The sequence below is a fragment of the Cervus canadensis genome, chromosome 12 (genome assembly GCF_019320065.1).
Source record: "Cervus canadensis isolate Bull #8, Minnesota chromosome 12, ASM1932006v1, whole genome shotgun sequence".
NCBI classification, from domain to species: Eukaryota; Metazoa; Chordata; class Mammalia; order Artiodactyla; family Cervidae; genus Cervus; species Cervus canadensis.
Genome location: NC_057397.1, coordinates 61,648,217 through 61,671,989, shown reverse-complemented (window position 1 = coordinate 61,671,989; position 23,773 = coordinate 61,648,217). Strand labels below are relative to the sequence as shown.

The 23,773-nt window shown below is 36.2% G+C and overlaps 1 protein-coding gene across 14 annotated transcripts in view; it reads left to right on the top strand.

The window, feature by feature from the left end:
- The window catches only part of VPS13B (vacuolar protein sorting 13 homolog B), a 774,030-nt gene that overhangs the window by 143,458 nt on the left and 606,799 nt on the right, over positions 1 to 23,773 (top strand). For all 14 annotated transcript variants that reach the window (XR_006272367.1, XM_043484079.1, XM_043484085.1 and 11 more), the window contains one exon: positions 5,989 to 6,170. Coding sequence is in view for 13 of the 14 variants with exons in the window: in XM_043484079.1 (XP_043340014.1) it covers positions 5,989 to 6,170 (182 nt within the window). In the remaining variant the exon portion in view is untranslated. The remainder of the gene's footprint in view (positions 1 to 5,988; positions 6,171 to 23,773) is intronic.

Sequence of the window (23,773 nt, the reverse complement as noted above, 5' to 3'; positions counted from 1 at the left end):
GAGTGGGTAGCCATTCCCTTTTCCAGCAGGTCTTCCCGACCCAGGAATTGAACCGGGTCTCCTGCATTGTGGGTGGATTCTTTACTAATTGAGCTATCAGGGAAGCCAGAGCATGTGTATGGCCTTCCTTATTCCCAGAAAGGTGCCTGAACTTGTTTCATTGTTTTTATTCCCAAAAGCATCATTTCCTTGGCTTGCTTTCTGAGATTTTGGCTAGTTTCTTTTTTTGCCTCTTCTGTTATCAATTATCCCAGGCATCAAGGACTAGTGCAGTACAGTTGCCTGTAAATGTTTTCTACAAATGCCCTTGGGTAGTTGTTTTAGTTTTGGGAGAGTTCTGAATTAAGAGAGAGAAAACAGGCTCTCTGCATTGATCCTCTAGGTAAGCTACCAGACAGGTCAGAACAATCAACCACAGTTTCTTGTATAAGATCTTTTTTTTGCTTTCTCTGTTGCCTGTTACTGGGAATAAGAACTATTTGGTATCACTGCTGAGCTGGGGACCAGAGGAGGTAACATAGGTAAATAAAAATAGCCCAGAACTTACTGTTCCTACTGAAATTGAGTTGTTTTCAATTTTTTTTGTTTAATATTTTTTTGATTATGTGATCCCCTGTTTGTTACAGGTTTTGTTAGTTTCTCGAGTTCTGAAAAAGTTGATTTTTGACGGCATTGCCAGCTTTTTTGTTGCTTCAGTTGGTAAATCATCTGCCTGAAATGCAGGAGACCCGGGTTTGATTCCTGGGTTAGGAAGATCCCCTGGAGAAGGAAATGGCTACCCACTCCAGTGCTTGCCTGGAGAACCCCATGGACAGAAGGGCCTCACAGGCTAGAGTCCACGGGATCGCAGGACTCAGACATAACTTAAGCTACACCAGATAAGCTACACCAAAAGTCTGGGGGCTAAACCACTACCCCCAGACTTTTGGTGTAGCTTACTCTACCAGTTTTGATGGTACCATTTCACTTTTGGAAGTTATTTTTTAAAATGAACTTTTCTCTCTCTCTCTTTTTTATTTAAAATATTTTAAATTGAGATGTAGTTAATTTACACGGTTCAGGTGTACAGCACAGTGACTCAGTTGTGTGTGTACCTATGTGTATTCTTTTTTTCCATTATAGACTATTATAAGGTGTTGAATATAGTTCCCAGTGCTATACAATAGTTCCTTGTTGTTTATCTATTTTACATATAGAAGTATGTAACCCCAAATTCCCAATTTATCCCCCCTTCCCCTTTGGCAACCAAGAGTTTTTTTGTATGTCTGTGAGTCTGTTTCCATCTTGTAAATAAGTTTATATGCATCACTTTTTGAGATTTTGTGTGTTAAGTGATATCATATTTGTCTTTCTCTATCTGACTTAAAAGTGAAGTTTGTATCTGTGAGAAAGTAAGAAATTATCTGATAATTCAATGTCGAGTCACGGAGTGGAGATAGTTTGATACATTGGTAATGCTCATGTCTTACCCTCTCATTTTAAAAATGTTTAATGAAATTAATTCATTTTGATATAGTTTTTGATTTCCATAGTCCATTCTTGAAGTATTGCAGTTCGAATTTTTTGAAAAAATAATGATACATGTTTCTCAAAGAACCAAGCAAAAGAATACAGATACTTACATAGGGGAAAAAAGGGAAAAGATCATGTAAAGTCATCCTCTTTTATCATCTCCCGGGAATGAACATTATCAATAGTTCTATTGAGAATTTTTTCTTTCAGCATATAAGCAAATGCAGACATATTTTTATGTGTGGGTAACCTGCCATTTCCTGCCATTACCTGGAACCATATTATAATGCAACTATGTATGCTTTTGCCATATTTCAGCATCTCCTTTCATTTCAGTAGTTTCATCTCTCTCTCTCTCTCTCTCTCTCTTTTTATTATCTGAGTATTTTTGTAACAATTAGTCTTGGCTGTGCTGGGTCGTCCGTTGCTGTGTGGGCTTTTCCCTAGTTGTGGCGAGTAGGGGCTACTCTGGTTGTGGCGCGCAGACTTCTCATTGCCATGGCTGCTCTTGTTGAGGAGCATAGGCTCTAGGTGCATGGTCTTCAGTAGTTGCGGCACTAGGGCTCAGCAGTTGCAGTTCCTGGGCTCTGGAGCACAGGCTCAATAATTGTGGCGTGTGGGCTTAGTTGCTCCGAGGCATGTGGGATCTACTCTGACCAGGGATTGAACCCATATCTCCTCCATTGGCAGATGGATTCTTTATACCACTGAGCCAGCAGCGAAACCCTCTCTGAATAGTTTTGCATCAAGTCATTGTATCAAAATTTGTTCAATGATGAGATTTTCTCAGATTGAGGCTACTGTAAATAAGCTGCTGACATTGTCATTGTGTAAATATTATTGCAGACTCATGTGAAAATTGTTTTCAGATAGATTCCTGAAAGATGAGTTAGAGGCTGGGAGGCCTTGTTAGTCTGATAGGTTAAAAGAATCATTTGTTGTTGGTTAGACGCTGGGTCGTATCTGAGTCTTTTGTGACCCATGGACTGTGGCCCAGCAAGCTCTTCTGTCCATGGCATTTTCCAGGCAGGAATACTGAAATGGATTGCCATTTCCTTCTCCAGAGGTTCTCTCCCCCCCACCCCCAACCCCTCCAGGGTCAAACCCATGTCTTCTGCATTGTAGGCAGATTCTTTACTGCTGAGCCAGGGAAGCCTGAAAGTCATAAGTTGTCTTAATTTGAATTTCCCTTTTTTACTAGTTAGGCTCAAGAATCTTTTCATGTTTATGGATCATTTTATTTTCACATTCTGTGAGTTTCTTGTTTATATCTTTGTATCATTTTTGAATTGAGGTATCTGTTTTCTTTAATTAATTTATAATTTTTTCTCTTGAAATTATTCATATTTATTCTTTAGGATTCAACTTAAATATAACAACTGCACTTTTCCCTCAGCCGTTTTGGTGTATCTCACAGGAACTTGTTTTCAGCATTGTTATAGCATTTGTTTTGTTAAATTCTCATTACTGGTTGATTGTCTCACAACTAGGTTCTGAATTCTTTGTGTAAAGATAGCGCCTGTGTCTTCAGTTTCCAGCAGAGAACGTTGTGTCTGTTAAGCTTACAAAGTTGCTCATGACTGAGGGACAGAGCACATAATTGATTTTAACTATAGTTTCTGTGATAGATTGGGCAGGGATGATTATGTTGTTTTCATTATGTAGTCACTAAGTCGTGTCCAACTCTTTGTGACCCCATGGACTGTAGCCTTCCAGGCTCCTCTGTCCTTAGGATTCTACCCAAATCATCTGCCTGAATCACTCTCCAGAAATACCCACACAGCTATCACTTACCTCCTTCAAGTCTGCTGAAGTTTTGCTTGGAAGTAAACCTTTCCATTTAATAAGATCTACACTGTGTGTGTGAAAGTCGTTCAGTCATGTCCAACTCTTTGTAACCCCATGGACTATACAGTCCATGGAATTCTCCAGGCTAAAATACTGGAGTGGGTAGCCTTTTCCTTCTCCAGGGGATCTTCCCAACCCAGGGATCAAATCCAGGTCTCCTGCATTGCAGGTGAATTCTTTACCAGCTGAGCCACAACTACCCACTCTATATGAAATTGCTCCCTCTTCAGTAGTTCCTGTTCCATGATCTTCTTTTCCTGTTTCTGAGGACATTTGTCTTCTAACTTCCTTATATCATTTGTTTATTTTTATTGGTTGATTTTTTAAAATATGTTTCCTATCCCCAGTAAAGTGAGTACACTGGGATTTTATTTTATTGTTCTTTCTTTTGTTCATTGATGTTTTAAAATGGCTACTACTAACTTGCTTCAGTCATGTCCTACTCTTTGCGACCCCATGGACTGTAGCTTGACAGGCTCCTCTGTCAGTGTGATTCTCCAGGCCAGAATACTGGAGTGGGTTGCTTTGCTCTTCTTCAGGGGATCTTCCCAATCGAGGGATCGAACCTGCGTCTCTTATGGCTCCTGCATTGTAGGTGGGTTCTTTACCACTAGCACCACCTGGAATACTTCCTGAGTAGGTAGTGCCTGACTGCTGTACATAAGCATTTAATAAATATATGTTGTTTAATAAATATTTAAAATATTAAATAAATATATATAAATAAATAAAATCTATGTTTATAGATTTTTCTAGAGAACAGCTTTACCATGAAGTTTGAATACTAGCTAGGCTTAACGTGAGACCTAAACAGTCAAAGTCTTAGTAGCATTGTAGCTCTTTTTGTTTTTTTACAACCCTAGAAATGCAAAGTAAAAATCCAGTCTTGACTTTGAAGGATATTAGGTTTATTATTAATAGCAAGACGGTTCTTAGCTGCAATACCAATGGCTAGAAAAGGAGCCCATTGACTTTAAAGATGACTGAAATTAGAAGCATTTCTGGAAGAGTTCTTCTTTGGTGGTCTTGTGGTTAAGAATCTGTGCTTTCAATGCAAGTGAGATGGGTTCAATACCTGGTCGGGAAACCAAAATCCCATATGCTGCACAGTGCAGCTGAAAAACAAATAAAATAGTGTCTGCGGAGACTTAAAAAAAAAAAAAAAAAAGAAAGAAAGAAAGCCTGCCTGGCAAATGTAAAAGTAACCAATTGATATGAGACTGTCAGTATCTCATCAGTATGGAGCATTGCTTGAAACCCGTTTATAGTCTTCTTATGGTTAAGTAGCCCCCATACACTGATTGTTTTTACTAGTCTGTAGTGGACAGGTTAGGGAATTTTGTAGAAGGGGAGTTCTGGAGAAGTCCTGGTCCCTCCATGTTACTTTATTAAAATGAATGGCCATAGCACTTTTTTCTCTATTTGTTCTTTTCTCCAGAAGTATCAATTATGTATATTTTAGGTTATCCTTTTCTGACAGTCATATCAATGTCCTTTTCTAAAATCATTATATACTTCTGCAAAAGTTGTGTATGACTTTCTCAATTTCATCTGTTCCTCAGTGTATTTTATGTTTTTAATATCTAAATATCTGAGGATTTTACAGATACTTTTATTTATAGTTTAATTCCAGTGTAATCTGCACATATGTTCTGTATGATTTCATTCCTTTTAATTTTATTTAATTTGGTTTAATAAACGTAAATTGGTGCAGCCTCTGTGGTAAACAGTGTGAAGATTTCTCAAAAAGCTAAAAACAGAACTATCATATGATCCAGCAGTTCAACTCCTGGGTAAATGTTTTAAAAAAAAATAGAAACACTAATTTGAAAAGATAATGTACTCTAGTGTTTGTAAGCAGCATTATTTGCAGTTGCCAAGATTTAGAAACAAGTGTCCATCTACAGAGGAATGGATAAAGAAAATGTGTGTGTATATACACACAGTGGGATACTACTCAGCTGTAGAAAAGAATGAAATGTTGCCATTTGCAACAATATGGATAAACTTGAAAGATATTATGCCAACTGAAATAAGTCAAAGGCAAATACTGTATGATATCATTTATATGTGGAATCTAAAATAAAATGCAACAAACTAGTGAATGTAATTTAAAAAAAAAAGAAAAAAGAAGCAGACACACAGATACAGAGAACAAAGTGGTGGGTACCAAGGGGAGACGGGGATGTAAAATAGGTTCAAGGATGTTTTGTGCAACATGAGGAATGTAGCCAATGCTTTGTAATAACTGTAAATGGAAAAGTAACCTTTCCAAATTGTGCAGAAAATAAATTTAAGAAAAGAGAATAAGGCAGATCTACTAGTAAATCCTATTTTAAGTATTAATTAGTATTATTATTTATTTTTGATGATTGACTTGATTAAAGTATAATGCTTGAGCAGTATATATGTGTATGAATATGTGTGTGGACATTATTCTAGTTTGTATTTTTTATTACTGTTACAGGTTCTGAAATAAAGTTAGTGGAATTGCATTTCTCATTGATGGAACTCTAATTAAAATAATGTCCCTGGATACATTTTTTGTCTTGCATCTTATTTTATATGTTGTTTTTTATAAACGTTACTTAATATATTGTTTGTTATGCTTTCTGTTTTCTTATGCAGGACCAAAAGATCTCAGATTGCTATAACTGAAGGCATTTTTGAGCTTCCAAATCTCACAATTCAAGCTACAAGAGCTCAGACACTTCTGCTTCAAGCAATATATCAAAGTTGGTCTCATAGTGGAAATGTCAGCTCTTTAGCAGTTAATGAAGCTTTGATGAATGAAGTTTTCCAGACTGTTGGTAAGAACACCGTTTTCTTGACAAGTCTATGGAAAACTCTTATTCGAAGTAACTAATATTTTATCATTCAAATTCATTTGTATAGCATGATCAACTTAAATTGAAGTGTATTTCTGTGAAAGCAGGTATTTATAGTTCCTGTGGAAAATCCAAGATATGAGTTAAATCATTCAACTTTGTTCTCTGCCATCAACTTGTAGATATATTTTGTAGTTGTAAGAGATTATTTTTTTACCAAGTCCTTGTACAAATTCTGGGACAACTTTTGAGGGGATCAGTGTGTATATTTGAGATAATTAAAGTCAATTATAAATATAATATATTTGATTATGCTGGTAGAGTGGAATAAAATTCCTTTTTTAATTTTATTAAAAAAATTTTTTTAACTGACAGATAATTGCTTTACAGAATTGTGTTGGTTTCTGCCAAACATCAACATCAGTCACAGGTATACATATGTCCCCTCCCTCTTCAACCTCCCTCCCACCTTCCTCCTTATCCCACCCCTCTAGGTTGTTACATTAGGATATGTAAAATAGATAGCCAGTGGCCATTTGCTGTATGATTCAGGGAACTCAGACCAAGGTGCTGGAAAAAAATTCTTAATTGCAGTATTTTAGCATTTGGTAAACAAGTTATTTATTTTATATGAAAAACTTGAGTCTTACACCCTGAACGAATGAACTACTGAAAATTAAAAATTTACTTTGATGCCAGTATATTATCTTCATCTTATCACTCATTTTATACGTAAATAGGAAAACTTATAGAAGGCTTGCTTGTTTTATGTTGTATCAGCTCAAATAATGTTACTTTCGTTGGCAACATAAAAGAAAGATGTATTTTTATTAAGTGTAATTATGCTTAAAATGTTATTTTTATTTCATACATTATTTATTTATTAAAATAAATTTGGTTTTGTTGTTGTTATACAATGCTTTCTAAGGTTTTAAGGTCAGACCTTACCATGGGGAGTGTTTTATAAATTCTTAAAAGATGCAGTTTAATAAGAGCCTTTTTAAATTTGATATAGCTGTTGCCTAATGGAAAGTTTTATGGTTGTTTTTTGTCAGGTTTTTAGGATTCTATAAGGAGATTATAGGACTGATGTTTCATTTGTTTAGAAGTTCTTAACTTAGCTTATGAAAGGGCTTTGAATTCTCTGAATCCCCTGAGATAGTGTGCAGATCTTCTTATGTGTATATACACCTATGCACATAACCATATTTATCTTCTCTTTTTGATTTGATTCTTTTATTAAATGTAGTGACTCTGTTTCTTAGTCTTTTAAATTATATCTATTTTTATCATATTAACATAGTTACTATTGTTTTTTCTTTGGTTGGTTTTTGCTATACTTCAATTTTCATTATTTTACTTCAAACCTATCTATATTTTTATGCTTTAGGTATATGTCTTGGAAATAGCATAGAACTAGATATTTTAGATCAAATTTTATAATCTGCCATTTTGCTAGTAAATTCAATTCATTTATACTTGATTGTATTTTTTTGTCTTTGTTTCTGTCATCTTACTGTTTCATTTCCTTTTATACTGTTTTAGTTACCCTACTTATTTTTAAAAAATGCTATTTTTCTCATTTAATTTTCCTCTGTATAATTGTTTGAAATTTGTATCCCCTTACTGAATTATTAACTTACAAAATAACTGATACTGCTTTGAAAAACAATTTGTTCTTCAAAATGTTACAGAGGTAATGTGTGTCCATGCTAAGTTGCTTCAGTCATGTCTGACTGCCCCCCTGGGCTGTAACCCACCAGGCTCCTCTGTCCATGGAGATTCTCCAGGCAAGAATACTGCGGTGGGTTGCCATACCCTCCTCCAGGGGATCTCCCGTCTCAGGGATTGAACTGGGTCTCTTAGGTCTCCTGCATTGGCAGACAGGTTCTTTATCTCTAGCACCACCTGGGATATAACCCAGCAGTTTTACTCCTATATATATATGTGTGTGTGTGTTATATTGCCGAGAATTGAAAACATATATCTACATAACAATCTTATACATGAATTCATAGCATTATTTTCTTTTCCTTTTTTGCATGCAGAAGTGTTTACTGATTTGTTTTATTTTTATTTTTATTAAAAATTTAAAAAAGTATTTTTCTTCATGCTGCACAGTATGTGGAATCTTAGTTCCCCAACCAGGGATCGAACCCATGCCCCTTGAAGTGGAAGCATACAGTCTTAACCACTGGACCACTCAGGAAATCCTAAAAGTATTTATTTTTTAATAACAATTTTATACATTTAAGGTATGCAACATGATGTTTTGATATACTTAGTGAAATGATTACCAGTCAAGCTAATTAACATACCTTCTCACATAGGTACCATTTTTTTTCCTATGATGAGAGCACCTGAAATTTACTGTTAACAGATTTCCAGTATATGATATAGTATTATTAACTAAAATCATCATGCTGTACTTTATATTTCTAGATTTTACTCATTGTATAAAACTGCATCTTTGTATTCTTTTATCAATATCTCTCATTTTCCCCACTTCCCTGCTCCTGGTAAACAGTACTCTGCCCTCTGCTTCTATGAATATGAACTTCTAAAATTCCACATGTAATAGAGATCACATAGCATTATTCTTAACAGCCAAAAGGTGGAAACAGTACAAATGTCTCTTCCTGATGAATGGATAGGCAAAATATGTTACATCTTTACAATGAAATATTATTCAGACATAAATAGGAATGAGGTACTGATACTTCATTATCTTACGTGGATGGATCTTGAAAACAATAATGCTAATTAGAAGAAGGAAGATGCAAGAAGTCTCATATTTTGATTCTAGTTTTATGAAATGCTTAGAATAGGCAGATCCACAGAGAGAAGTAGTAGATTAATGGTTGCCAGAGCCTGGGGAAAGGAGGGATGGGGAATGACTTCATGAGTTTCTTTTGGATTGATGAAAATGTTCTTGAAGTAGATAGTGGTGATGTTTTCATTCTTGTGAATATGGTAAATTCCTCTTAATTGTACACTTTAAAAGGGTGAATTTTATGTTATATGAATTTTACCTTGTTCAAAAAATGTTTTAAATTGATGACTGTTCAACTGGATTGAATTATTTGTTGTGGTCTGAATGTTTGTGTCCCACCGAAATTCATATGTTGAAATTCTAATGCCCATTGTCATGGCATTAGGAAGTGGGGAACCTTTGGGGGTTGATTAGATCATAAGAGTGTAGTCATAAGTTCAATGTCCATTTAAAAGAGGCCAGAGAGTAGCTCCCTTAACCCTGCTATCATCTGAGGATGCACGAAGAAGTAGGTAGTCTGGAGCAGGAGGTGGTTCTCACCAGACCCTGACCATGCTGGCAGACTGATTTTGGACTTTCTGTATCCAGAACTGAGAGAAATAAATTTCTGATAGCAGCCCTAAGGGACTAAAACATTTTGTCATTGCCATTCATATGACCATTGTTTTATGTAGAGTTACTGTACAAAACTTTTCTTTCAGATTTTCCCCCGAATCATCTACAGTGAAGCCTTTCTTTGGCAGAAGCATTTATCACTGTTTGAAATTAGCTAATTCATTTTTTGTTGTTGTTGTTTATCAAATTTCTATTTGACATTCCTTGCAGAGTTTTTTTGTTTGTATTGTTTTTTGGTTGGGTATCTCATAGTATATGTTGCTTGATGTTCAGTTGCTAAGTCGTGTCTGACTCTTGGGACCCGTGGACTGCTGCACGCCAGATTTCCCTTCCCTTCACTATCTCCTGGAGTTTGCTCAAATTCATGTTCATAAAGTTGGTGATGCTGCCTAAACCTCTCATCCTCGGCCATACTCTTTTCCTTTTGCCTTCAGTTTTTCCCAGGATCAGGGACTTTTCAGCATCAGTCCTTCCAGTGAATATTAAGAGTTGATTTCCTTTAGGATTGACTGGTTTGATCTCCTTGCAGTCCAAGAAACTATCAAGAGTCTTCTCCAGCACCACAGTTTGAAAGCATCAATTCTTTGGTGCTCAGCCTTCTTTATGGTACAACTCTCACATCCGTACATGACTACATGAAAAAAACATGTTTGGACCTTTGTTGGCAAAGTGGTGCCTCTGCTTTTTAATATGCTCTCTAGGTTTGTCATAGCTTTTTAACAAGGAGCAAGCATCTTTTAATTTCATGACTGGAGTCACCTTCTGCAGTGATTTTGGAATCCAAAAAAATAAAGTCTGTCACTGTTGCCACTTTTTCCCCATCTATTTGCCTTGAAGTGATGGGACTGGATGCCATGATCTTATTTTTCAATGTTGAGTTTTAAGCCAGCTTTTTCACTCTCCTTTTTCACCTTCATCACAAGGCTCTTTAGTTGTCTCATTGTATTAATCTACCTTTATTTAAAAATTTTTGTTTTTGTTGCTTAGATAGTTTAAAAATTCATAATTTTTGATCATATTTACTTTATAACATTCACTCTGACAAATTAATTCCATATTTCCTTTTCTGAATTTATTGAATGGACTGTGCAATGTAAAAGCATCTTATTTAAACTTTCGTACTCTGAAAATATTCCATCCTGATAGGATGCTGCCATAGGTCTTAAAAAAATGGAATAGATAAGTAATCACAGGTTAAGTGGTTTGTAACCTGATAACCTGGGACTAATTTTTTGGAGATTAAGGGAGTTGAGGAATATGAAACGTGTTAGGACGTTTTTATCTCTTTTCCAAGATTTCTTATTTTTATCAAATGAAGCAGATATAAACTATCATTGAATTAATCAGCTAAAATATTTTTTAAAAGTCTGATTTCCAAGTGTCTAGTTTTATTTCTTTATTTTTTTTGCTCCTATCCCCCCATCCCAAATCTTACTCTGTTCGTTTTATTCTTAGTACAGTGCTTTCGCTGTTTGGTCACTCAGTTGTGTCCGACGCTTTGCAGCCCCATGGACTGCAGGACATCAGACCTCCCTGTCCTTCACTGTCTCCTGGAGTTTGCTCAAACTCATGTCCATTGAGTCGATGATGCCATCCAGTCATCTCATCCTCTGTTGCCCCCTTCTCCTCCTGCCCTCAATCTTCCCCAGCATCAGGGTCTTTTCAAATGAGTCAGTTCTTCACATCAGATGGCCAAAGTATTGGAGTTTCAGCTTCATGATCAGTCCTTCCCATGCATATTCAGGGTTGATTTCCTTTAGGATTGACTGGTTTGATCTCCTTGCTGTCCGATGGAGTCTCAGCACCATAATTCGATAGCATCAATTCTTTGGTGCTCAGCCTCCTTTATGTTCCAACTCTCACATCCAGACATGACTCCTGGAAAAGCCATAGCTTTGACTGTTTTGACCTTTGTTGATAAAGTAATGTCTCTGCGTTTTAACATGCTGTCTATGATTGTCATAGTTTTTCTTCCCAGGAACAAGTGTCTATTAATTTCATAGCCATTGTCACCATCTGCAGTGATTTTGGAGCCCAAGAAAATAAAGTCTGTCACTGTTTCCACTTTTCCCCATCTGTTTGCAGTGAAACGATGGGACTGGATGCCATGGTCTTAGTTTTTTGAATGTTGAGTTTTAAGCCAGCTTTTTCACTTTCCTCTTTCACTTTCATCAGAAGATTCTTTAGTTCATCTTTGCTTTCTGCCATTAGAGTGGTACCATCTGCATATCTTAGGTTGTCGATATTTCTCTCGGCAATCTTGATTCCAGCTTGAGCTTTATCCAGCCCGACTTTCACATGATGTACTCTGCAGAGAATTTAAATAATTAGGAGGACAGTATACAGCCTTGATGTACTCCTTTCCCAATTTTGAACCAGTCCTTTGTTCCATGCCAGGTTCTAACTGTTGCTTCTTGACTTGCATACAAGTTTCTCAGGAGGCAGGTAAGGTAGTTTTGTATTCTTATCTCTTTATGAATTTTCGACAGTTTGTTGTAATCCACACAGTCAAAGGTTTCAGCGTAGTCAGTGAAGCAGAAGTAGCTCTTTTTCTGCAATTCTCTTGCTTTTTCTTTTACTCAGTGGATGTTGGCAATTTGATCTTTGGTTCTTCTTCTTTTTCTAAATCCATCTTCTACATCTGTAAGTTCTTGGTTCAGGTACTGCTGAAGCCTACCTTGAAGGATTTTGAGCATTACCTTTTAGCAGTAGAGCAATAATTGTACTTCCTATGCAGCATTTTTATATAAAGAAAACTAAGTACAGAATAATAATCCTTTATTCTTGGTTTAAAGGTACAGAGTTATTTTGCTATTTTATTAACCTCATTAGTTTCTTAAAAACAGCTGTTTAATCTTAATTAATATTTTTTCTTTTAATAACTGAAGGTATTAAACATGTCTGTATATGTAAAATCAAGTAACTTCAGGTTGATGGATTTCATTGGGTCATAGAATAAGCAACAACCTTGTGCACTTGTCTTTAAATGATAGGTAATAATGGTGCTTCAGAAATGAAACATCAACTTTGTTTCAAGTATCAAAACTGCAAATCCCTTTAAGGAAGAAAAGTCATTTTCTTTATAGCCTCTGTATCATTTATTTATTATTTTAATAGACTCTGTGTTCTCTTTAAGTGAACATCTATGTGAATATTGAATTATGCTACATGTTCTTAAAGCTACGTTGGATTTTTCTGCTCTGCCTTTTGAAAAGAATAAAATTAACAGTTATCAAAATAAGTAGTAAAAATTTTCTGTGCTAATGCTTGTTAAGAGATATAATTTTGTGCATTCAGTTATATTAATCTTTCTGTTACATATGGATTCTGGTATAGTGAATGCCTTACTGTCTCTCTCAGTTAATAAGAGTATTTTTACTTTTCAGCTATTAAAATTTACTGAATTATAGCATGGTCATCTATTTATGTCTAAACAAAGGGCAGTTTGTTTCACTTTATTTCAGTTAATTTTTTTATTTAGAAAATGGTGATAATATTTGTTGATCTACTCATAGAGTATTTGTGAAATGCAGTATTGTTTGTGGAGTGCATTTGTTGTCTTGTCCTGGCTATAGGTTCCTGCTGGCATCATACACCTGGGGATATTGCCTGTGAAAGTGGTTGTAAGGTGTTAGGTTCTTGGAGACTGAGATAATGACTGTCAGAATTGGAGTCTCATTGGTCCAGTGTTTTAGCTGAGAAGGTAATAGGGAAAAGGTAAATTCAAAGAGTAAGGAAGAAAGTAAATAGGGTAACAAAGTAGTGAACTATATAAAAGAAGAACAAAATTCAAGATGTAGGTAAGGTCTTGCTTGAGCTTATTGAAGAGACTGCATTGTGCCTCTTTAATATAGTTGTTTACAAGAGGCTATATCAGGCTCTTGGTCACCCATTAAGAACCGTATATTCTCTCTTCTGCTGGAGATTCCAAAGGGGAGTGGAGCAACAGAATATTGAAGTGCAGTGGGATGCTAGAAGTATATGAAACCATGTCCTTTAATCTTCTTTTCGCATACTATACAGTTGTCTACTATGCATTTTTCCTTTACTGAGCTGCATTTTGCAGGGACTGGATACCATAAGACTTACTTGAACAATCTGAATTGACTCACCTTTTTTAGGCTGATGTTTCTCATACATTAATTTCTCTTTATCTTCCTTGTAATACTGATGTTGGCAGGTTATGTATCCTCCGTTACACAGTGTGAAAATTTTTGCTTAGAACAATTAGGTGTATTTCTCATGTATCATCCCAGAGATATTCACGAAGTAAGCTAGTTTTTTTTTTTTTTTTTTACGAAGTAAGCTAGTTTTTGAAGCCAGGGCTTTGGACCTTTCTGTTACTATTTATTTTTGTTAACATCAAACAAACTCTTTGGTGAATAAGACCAGAAAAAAAGTAAGATAATCAAAGTTTGCTATTCCATAGAAATCATGTAATGAAAGAATATAAAATACTGGGAGTTTAGTTAAAATAGTAAAAAATTATAGATAATAAAGCAGAGGTATTAAAGTTGGAATTAAGTATGTATTAGTAATTGAGATCTTGATTTACACATTTTTATTGTTTGTTTCTGATGGTCCTTATAGTATAGAGGTTATAAGCCTTGTCCTTTTGCTCAGTTAAATACAAAGTCACACATGGCTTTTGTTTGCTCAGGAAAACAAAGACTTGTTACTTCTTTTTCTTTATTCAGATAGTTCATTGTTTTGTAGACAGTCTAGTTCTGGTCTTTGTTGGGAAATTACTTACAGACTTTAAAATCTATGTGCAAGGTGATCAAATGGACATTTGAATCTGTTATTTAAGTGATGTCTTAATGTTAAAATAAAAATCTACTTTCCAGAATGTAACTGTAAAAGTATTTTATGCAAGATTTCATGTGGGATACCTTAATGGTTGAATAATAAATTTTACCTCATAAAAATGAAATTCAATAATACAGTAGCTTTCTCAGCTCAGTAGCATCTGGCCTATTCTCATGAGAGCCAATATTTTCCAACTCATTAGGATCATGTCGTTCTGTATGTCGTCAACATTGACTTAGCCAAGCTACCTTTACTTACATAACCGCCAAACTATTAAATAGGTCTCTTGTGGAGTGAAGTCAAATATTCCTCTTACTTTACTTCTGCCTTAGAAGAGGGGAAGAAAATGTACATACTGTAACATTTAAACATCTGGTCTGAAACCACATCAGTGTAACTCTGAGGAAAGTTACGGATTTGGTATTCTTCCCAGGTGTGCATATAAAAAGGGTTTTGGAGTTGTTGAACAGTTCTTTAACCATTTAGGAAAAAGATCGAGGTACAGTGATATGCCTTTTCTATCCCTCACTACTTCCCTCAACATGTATGTCCAGTGCGTTCTGAAATACATATTTTGAACTGTGATAAAATTTTCTTTCTAGATAGAAGTATTGACTTTTAATTTATCCTTGGCTATAAATAAAAATACTTGAGTTAAATTTGCATTAAAGTTACCTGTAAGACTTTTTGATGTTTAAATCAGAATAATAATTTAATAAAATAAATAGCGAAGACACAAATGGAAAAGATACTCATGCTCATGGATTGGAGGAATCAATATTGTTGAAATAGTCATGCAGCATAATGACTTGCCATTCACTTATTGGGAAATGATTACCGCAGTAAGTTTAGTTAATATCCATTGCCTTGTATATTTAGAATAAAAAAAGAAAAAGAAAATTTTTCCCCTTGTGATGAGAACTTACAGGATTTATTCTTTTAGCAACTTTCAAATATAACACACAGCAGTTAACTATAGTCATCATGTTGTATGTTACATTTCCAGTACTTATTTATTTTATATGCGTGTTTGTGTGTGTGTTAGTCACTTAGTCATGTCCGACTCTTTTGACCCCATGGAATGTAGCCCACTAGGCTCCTGTCCATGGGATTCTCCAGGCAGGAATACTGGAGTGGATTGCCATTTCCTTCTCCGGGGGATCTTACTGACTCAGGGATTGAACCCAGGTCTCCTACATTGCACACAGATTCTTTACTGTTTGTGCTATAGGGAAGTCCCTTATTTATTTTATAAGTGGAAGTATATACCTTTTGACTGTGCTGAGTCATTCAGTGGTTTCCAACTCTATTACCCCATGGACTATAGCCTGTCAGGCTCTTCTGTCCATGGGGATTCCCCAGGCAAGAACACTGGAGTGGGTTGTCATGCCCTCTTCCAGAGAATCTTCCCAATCCAGGGACCAAACCCAGGTCTCCCGCATTGCAGGTGGATTCTTTTCTGTCTGAGTCACCAGGGTAGCCCAGGAATATTGGAATGGGTTGCCATGCCCTCCTGTAGGGAATCTTCCCAACCCAGGCCTCGAACCCAGGTCTCCCACATTGCAGTCAGATTCTTTACCAGCTGAACCACAGGGAAGTCCAAGAATACTGGAGTGGGTAGCTTATCCCTTCTCCAGGGTAACTTCCTGATCCAGGAACTGAACCAGGGTCTCCTGCGTTGCAGGTGGATTCTTTACCAGCTGAGCTACCTGGGGAGCCCACCTTTTGACTACTTTTATCCAGTTTCCTTACCCACCTTATGACTGCCTTTATCCAATTTCTCTACCCTCTCTACCCTGCCTGTTGTAATCACAAATCTGGTCTCTTTTTCTGTGAGGTCTTCTCTCCTCCTACTTTCAACATATATGTGAGATCAAACAGTATTTGTCTTTCTTGACTTATTTCACTTAGGATGGCCCTTAAGGGCCATCTTTTTGTGTGTGTGAGATGCCAGAATTTCCTTTGTTTTCTTGACTGAACAGTATTCCGTGGAATACTTTTGGAAAACTCAGCAGTGGCCACAGGACTGGAAAAGGTCTGCTTTCATTCCAATCCCAAAGAAAGGCAATGCCAAAGAATGTTCAAACTACCACACAATTGTACTCATCTCACAGACCAAAGTAATGCTCAAAATTCTTCAAGTCAGGCTTCAACAGTATGTGAACCGTGAAATTCCAGATGTTGAAGCTGGATTGAAAAAAGGCAGAGGAACCAGAGATCAAATTGCCAACATCTGTTGAACCATCGAAAAAGCAAGAGAGTTACAGAAAAACATCTGCTTTATTGACTACACCAAAGCCTTTGACTGTGTGGATCACAACAATCTGTGGAAAATTCTGAAAGAGATGGGAATACCAGACCCCCTGACCTGCCTCTTGAGAAATCTGTATGCAGGTCCAGAAGCAATAGTAAGAACTGAACGTGGAACAGCAGACTGGCTCCAAATAGGGAAATGAGTACATCAAGGCTGAATATTGTCACCCTGCTTATTTAACCTGTATGCAGAGTACATCATGAGAAATGCTGGGCTGGATGAAGTAGAAGCTAGAATCAAGATTGCCAGGAGAAATATCAGTAACCTCAGATATGCAGATGACACCACCCTCATGGCAGAAGGCAAAGAAGAACTAAAGAGCCTCTTGATGAAAGTGAAAGAGGAGAGTGAAAAAGTTGTCTTAAAACTTAACATTCAGAAAACTATTATCATGGCATCTGGTCCCATCAATTCATGGCACATAGATGGGGAAACAATGGAAACAGTGAGAGACTATTTTCTTGGGCTCCAGAATCACTGCTAATGGTGACTGCAGCCATGAAATTAAAAGACGCTTGCTCTTTGGGAGAAAGTTATGACCCACCTAGACAGCATATTAAAAACCAGATACTACTTTGCCAACAAAGATCCATCTAGTCAAAGCTATGGTTTTTCCAGCAGTCATGTATGGATGTGAGAGTTGGACTATAAAGAAAGCTGAAAGGTAAAGAATTGATTCTTTTGAACTTTGGTGTTAGAGAAGACTTTTGAGAGTCCCTTGGACTGCAATGAGATAAAACCAGTCCATCCTAAAGGAAATCAGTCCTGAATACTCATTGGAAGGACTGATGCTGAAGCTGAAACTCAAATACTTTGGCCATGTGATGCTAAGAGCTGATTCATTTGAAAAGACCTTGATGCTAGGAAAGATTTCAGGCAGGAGGAGAAGGGGGTGACAGAGGCTGAGATGGTTGGATGGCACCACCAACTCAATGGACATGAGTTTGAGTAACCTCCAGGAGTTGGTGATGGACAGGGAGGTCTGGCATGCTGCAGTCCATGGGGTCACAAAGAGTTGGACACGACTGTGCGACTGAACTGGAGTATTCCGTGTGTGTATGCAGCATATTTTCGTATTTTCTTTATCCATTCATCTGTTGATGGAGACTTTGATGGTTCTCATATCTTGGCTATGTAAATAATGCTGCAGTGATCATGAGAGTGCAGATATCTCTTTCACATATGATTTTATTTCTTTTGGACATAGACCCAGATGAAAACTTGCTGAGTCATATGATAGTTCTTTTTTAATTTTTTGAGTAATTGCATTGTGTTCTCCATTGTAGTCTCTCCAGTTTACAGTCCCACCAGCAATGCTCAAAGGTCCTCTTTCCTCCACATCCTGGCCAGCATTTGTTATTTTTTTCTCTCTTTTTTAGTGATATTTAGTCTAACAAGTATGAGGTGATACCTCCTTGTTGTTTTGATTTGCATTTCCCTAATGATTAGTGATGCTGAGGACATTTTTGTGTACCTGTTTGCTATTTGTATATTTTCTTTGGAAAAATGTCTACTCAGGTCCTTTACCCATTTTTATTTATTTTTTTTTTTCACCTTTACCCATTTTTAAATTGTATTTTTTTTTCTGCCATTGATGTATATGCACTCTCTCTCTATATTGAATATTAGCCTCTTAGCAGATAGGTGATTTTGAATTATTTTCTCCCATTCTGTAGATTTCCTTTTCTTTTTTTGGATTTATTTTGCTGTGTGGAAGTCTTCTTTTTTGTTAGTTTTGATGTACTCATTTATTTTTGCTTCTGTTGCTTGTGTTTGTATTATATCCAAAAAGGTGTGAGATTGGGATCTAATTTTATTCTTTTAACATGTGAATATCCAGTTTTCTCAGCCATCATTTATTGAAGATTTTGAGTGTTCTTTACTCCCTTATCAAATGTTAGTATGCTTGGGTTCATTTCTGCCTTTTTGATTCTGTTCCATTGTTCCATACAGCTGTTTTTGTGCCTGTTCCATAGTTTTTTGATTCCTGTTGCTTTTTAATATAGTTTGAAACCAGAAAGTGGATGCTTCCAGCTTTGCTGTTCTTTCTCAAGTTTGCTTTGACTGTTGAGGTTTCTGTGATTTCATGTAAATTTTAGGGTTTTTTTCCTATGTTTGGGGGAAAAAAAAACTGATACTGGAATCTTGATAGAAATTATCTTGAATCTGTAGTTGGCTTGGGTAGCATAAACATTTTAACACTGTTGATTCTTTAAGTCCATGAACATGGGCTATCTTTTCATTTATTTGGGTTTTCTTCAGTCTTTTTCATTATCAGTGTCTTAATAATTTTCACGGTAAAGATCTTTCACTGCCTTGATTAAATTTATTTGTAAAGGTTTCATTGTTTTTGATACTGTTGTAAGTGGAACCATTTTCTTTGTTTTTTTCCACATAATTTGTCATTCTTGCATAGGAAGTGCCACTGATTTTTGTATGTCAGTTTTGTTTCCTGCAACTTTGGTGAATTTGTTCATGAAATTAATAGTTTTTTAGTGATGTCTTTAGGATTTTCTCTCTAAAATAATGTTATCTGCAAATAGAGGTGATTTTAGTTCTTCCTTTCTAAATACGATTTTTGTGTCTTACCTGTTTGCTTTGGTTGGGCCTTCAGTGTTATGTTGAATCGGATTGGTAAGAGTGGGTACCCTTTTGTTGCTTCTGATCTTAGGCAAGTTTCCAGTTTTACCACTGAGGATGGTGTTAGCTGTTTGCTTTGCTTTTATGGCCTTTATTTTGTTGAGTATGTTCCTTCTCCACCTAGTTTTTTATGTGTATTTATCGTGAATGGAAGTTGGATTTTTCCAAATGCTTTTCCTTTTGTATGATTTTTTTATTAGTGTGATTGTGTTACATTTATTGATTTGCATATTTTGAACCATCCTTTCATTCCGCGCATGTGTTTAGTAGCCTTATCTGGCTACCAAAGTACCGCTGGCCTCACCCTTGCTGAACAATGCATCAAGAAAGCAAGAGTAACCTCATCAGTCCATTTCTTAAGAATTATCAGTGACTCACCATTGCTCTCAGGATAAACTTAAAACCCTTTAGGACCAGCATTCCATGTAGCCTCATATATCATCTCTGGTTGAATCAAATCCTGCATACCTTGCTCTTCAAATTCCTTGTCTTCATGCCCCACCACACCTCAAAAGAAGGGCTGATTTATTACCTCTTTTCTATTTTAAATATAACATTAATATTAATATTCGGTATTATTGTTTCCTCTGTCAATGCTTGGCAGAATTAATTATTTTTTCTTTTGTGGTATCATTGTGGTTAATATACAGCTCAGTTAAACAGTTGTTTATTGTTACCCTAGTAACTGCTGGACTTGGACCCTGCTTCAAAGATGTGCCAGTGTACCAGGGAAATATAATATTTGATCTTGATTGCACACATTATTCTTTATTGTTATTTTTGTCATGAGATTTTCTGATGAAATCTAATATGCTGTAATAGATCATATTATTTAGATGATCATATGAATTATCTTTCAGTTATTACTTAATTTTAAGAACTGGATTATAAATTTATTGAAAATATTCAATTAATGTAAATTTAATAAGTCATTGGTTTTAAGTATCAATATAATAACATTTACCCCAGATTTTATTGTCAGAAGTAAATGATAGCCCTCTTACAAAAAATTTTATTAGTAAGTAACTAGATACAGATTTATTGTTTTATTGAAATTTAACTGATTATGAATAGAAAACATTATAGAATCTCATGTGTTAGATTAATATCATTGTAAATTGGAAAGCAGAACTTATCAGTAAAATAAGTGATAATTTTTTCCATTATCTGACTTGATCTGGTTTTGTTGATCTTTCCCCGTAAGTAGTAGTTACGTTTTGGTAATTCCTCATTTTTCTAAGAGCCTGCTTGATACTCTGCAACCACCTTACTTTTCTGTATAGCCACCTCCACTTGATCTCTGCTTGTTTTTTCATCTGTGCCTCACATCTGGGTTTGATTCTGTCGTTAATCTGGGAATGATTTAAGAAATATACATCCAGGTTGACTCAGGAGCATCTACTCAGCTGTGCAGTTAATCCTGCTCTGACTGTGTGCCTTAGCTCTGTTGATTGAACTTCTCCTTGAGTTGTCCAAGCCTCCATGTTAAACTGCCATTTCAGTTCCTAGATGTCTGTTCTGCTGGGCCATTCCTTGTTTCATCAAAGACTAAGGTCATAAATTTCCCTTTCCAGACTGCCATAGATTCTGGAGGCTTTTTCCTTAACTTCAGTCTTGTGGATGTGGTACTCTCCACTAAATGTTACCAGACTGCTTTTGAAGGATATACCTGCAGACAGCCAAATTTACCTTTTATTTAAAAAAAGGTAATTATCTTTTTAAAAAAAGATAATTATTGATCATGTTGCATATGCCTGCTGGAATGCTTACTGCCTTGCTTCTCATTGGCCAGATATCTGATCTGACCACTTGGCTCGACTTTTGCATATTCTCTGTGTTCTTTATCTAGATCAGGAGTTGGCAGCTCTAGCTCACTGCTTGTTTTTGTAAATAAAAACTTATTGGAAAATAACTGCCTTTTTCCTTTAAATATTATCTTTGGCGTTTTATGTCCTACAGTGGCAGTGCTGAGTAATTGCAGCTGCGATCATATGGCTCACAATTCGAAAATTCTTACTCTCTGGTCCTGTATCAGAACAGTTTGCTGACCATTGGTATAGGTTTGTTTGCTTTTCAGTTTTATTTTATTATTTATTTGGCTGAGCTGGGTCTTTGTGGCTGCACATAGGTCTTCTCTAGTTATGGTGAGCAGGGGCTGTTCTTTGTTGAGGTGCATGAACTTCTCATTGTGGTGGCATGCTTGTTGTGGAGCACAGGCTCTAGGTGCATGGACTTCACGACTTGCAGTACTTCGGCCCCGTGGTTGTGGTGCCTGGCCTAGCTTCTCCATGGCGTGTGGAATCTTCCCGGAGCGTGAATCAAACCCAGGTCCTCTGCCTTGGCAGGCAGATTCCTATTCACAGCACCACCAGGGAAGTCCTGGTATGGTTTTATAACCTTGTACTCTTTATTTGGTGCCTTTTTAAAACCTTGTGTTTTTTATTTTGTAGAAATTTTGTGAGAAAATTAGTATATTTATTCATGAGACTTCTGTGTAATTTTTAAATTCATTTAATCACATATTAGGCAGACGATGTCCTATACTTTAGATAATCTTTGTTGCTAACTTTTTTCATTTTTAAGCACCATTTTGTTAAAGTGTTTCATGCTAAAAGAATTATGCCATTACAATAATTGATACTTTTTACCTGTTTAATCATATACCCATAGTAAATCAATCACCAAGGATTGTCAAATTTATTTTCTAGGTACATTTATAATACATGTATTTTGCTCCATTTTTACTTCTATTACTTTAGGGCAACTTCATCATTTCTTTTTCCTCTTCCAATCCATGGCTTACCATGTGCCTGAGTAAGCTTTGGAAAGTTCAAATTTGATTGTAGCACTCAACCTTCAATGATTTCCTATTAATAGTATGAAAACTCAAATCTGGTTCTATATTAACCTTTCAGTTTCTCAAAATAGCCATGCTTCTTTTTGTCTTAGGGCTTTGCTCAAGCTTTTTCGTCCTTCTGCAGTGTCCTTCTCCCTCTGTTTCACTTATTTGTATCAACTTAACCTTCAGAGCCTGGCTCAGATGTCACGTGTTCAGAAGATTCTTGAAGTAGAAAACAGGCTCCACGAGGCCAGGTGCCGTGTTTCAGTTTGTTCTGCTGTATCTCCAGAGGCTACTGATTTCTGTTGAGAATGTGTAAAGATGTAAGTGTTCCTTTGCGTTTTTGAGTGAGCATTCAGAGTGTAAATAGTCTATAAATCCTACCCATTTTTAAGATCATCTTTCTTCCCTCCCCCCTTCTCTCTGCCCCCCAAATTATCTATATAATGTTGTAGTGTAGATAGAATAATGTGTAGTGTAGTGTAGATGGGAGCTCGAGATCTCTCTTTGCTAGTGAATGAGAAAAGTCAACCATTTAAAGAATGTGAAATGGAAAGTGTTAGTTACTCAGTTGTGTCTGACTCTTTGTGACCCCATGGACTATTGCCCACCAGGAATTCTCTGTCCATGGAATTCTCCAGGCAAGAATGCTGGAGTGGTTTGCCATTTACTTCTCCAGTTTATCTTCCCAACATCGGGATTGAACCCGGGTCTCCTACATTGCAGGCAGACTCCACTGAATGAGCCACCAGGGAACATACTTATAATCATTGATAAGTTACGGAAGATAACTGTTAGCAAGAGAATACTGTGATTTAAATTAACTATGAAAAATGATTAAAATAGAATTGAAATTCATACACAACCCTCCTTCTAAGCCCTCTACCTACTGTGAAGGTACACTTAAACTGCTTTTCTCTACCAACAAAATATACACCAACATATGCACTGTTTCTCTCAGGGAAGCCTGTTAGTGATTCAGTGACCCAGATTTTTACTGGGTTTGTTCATGCAAGCAACCTCTTATCTAGCACGTTACAAAATTCCAGACTCCCAGAAGGAAAGCAGGTGTTTTATATAATTTATTTATTTTTTTGTATAAAAGTCTTAAGTAGAACAAACCATACTGATAACAGAGAATAAAGGGAATAAAGGTTCCCAGATGCTGTCAGTCAAGGACCAGCTTCCCAGGTAGGCCTTGCTAAAGTTAGCAGCCTTAAACTTGCTACTGTTAAGTGTTTTCTGCACAGTTCTTAAAACAGTATTTATATTACCTGGCAACATCTGCTTTTTATTCAAGCTAGGGAGGTGAATATTGAGTATTTTTAGCTAGATATGTTCCTACCCTGAAAAAAGTTCGGGAATGAGTTTTAAGTAGACAACTATTTATGACTTTATTCTAAGTTTTTTTTTTCATGTTTCTTATAGGGAAAATTTGAATGCCTGATGGGGCAAATCATTTGCAACAGTTATCCTTGTTCATTCTGTTTAAGTTGCATTGATCTTCATTCTGTTCTTCAGGTCTGTACTCTAAACCAAGGGACTGTCCCCAACCCCTGGGCCACTCTGACCGGTATAGGTTGGTGGCCTGTTAG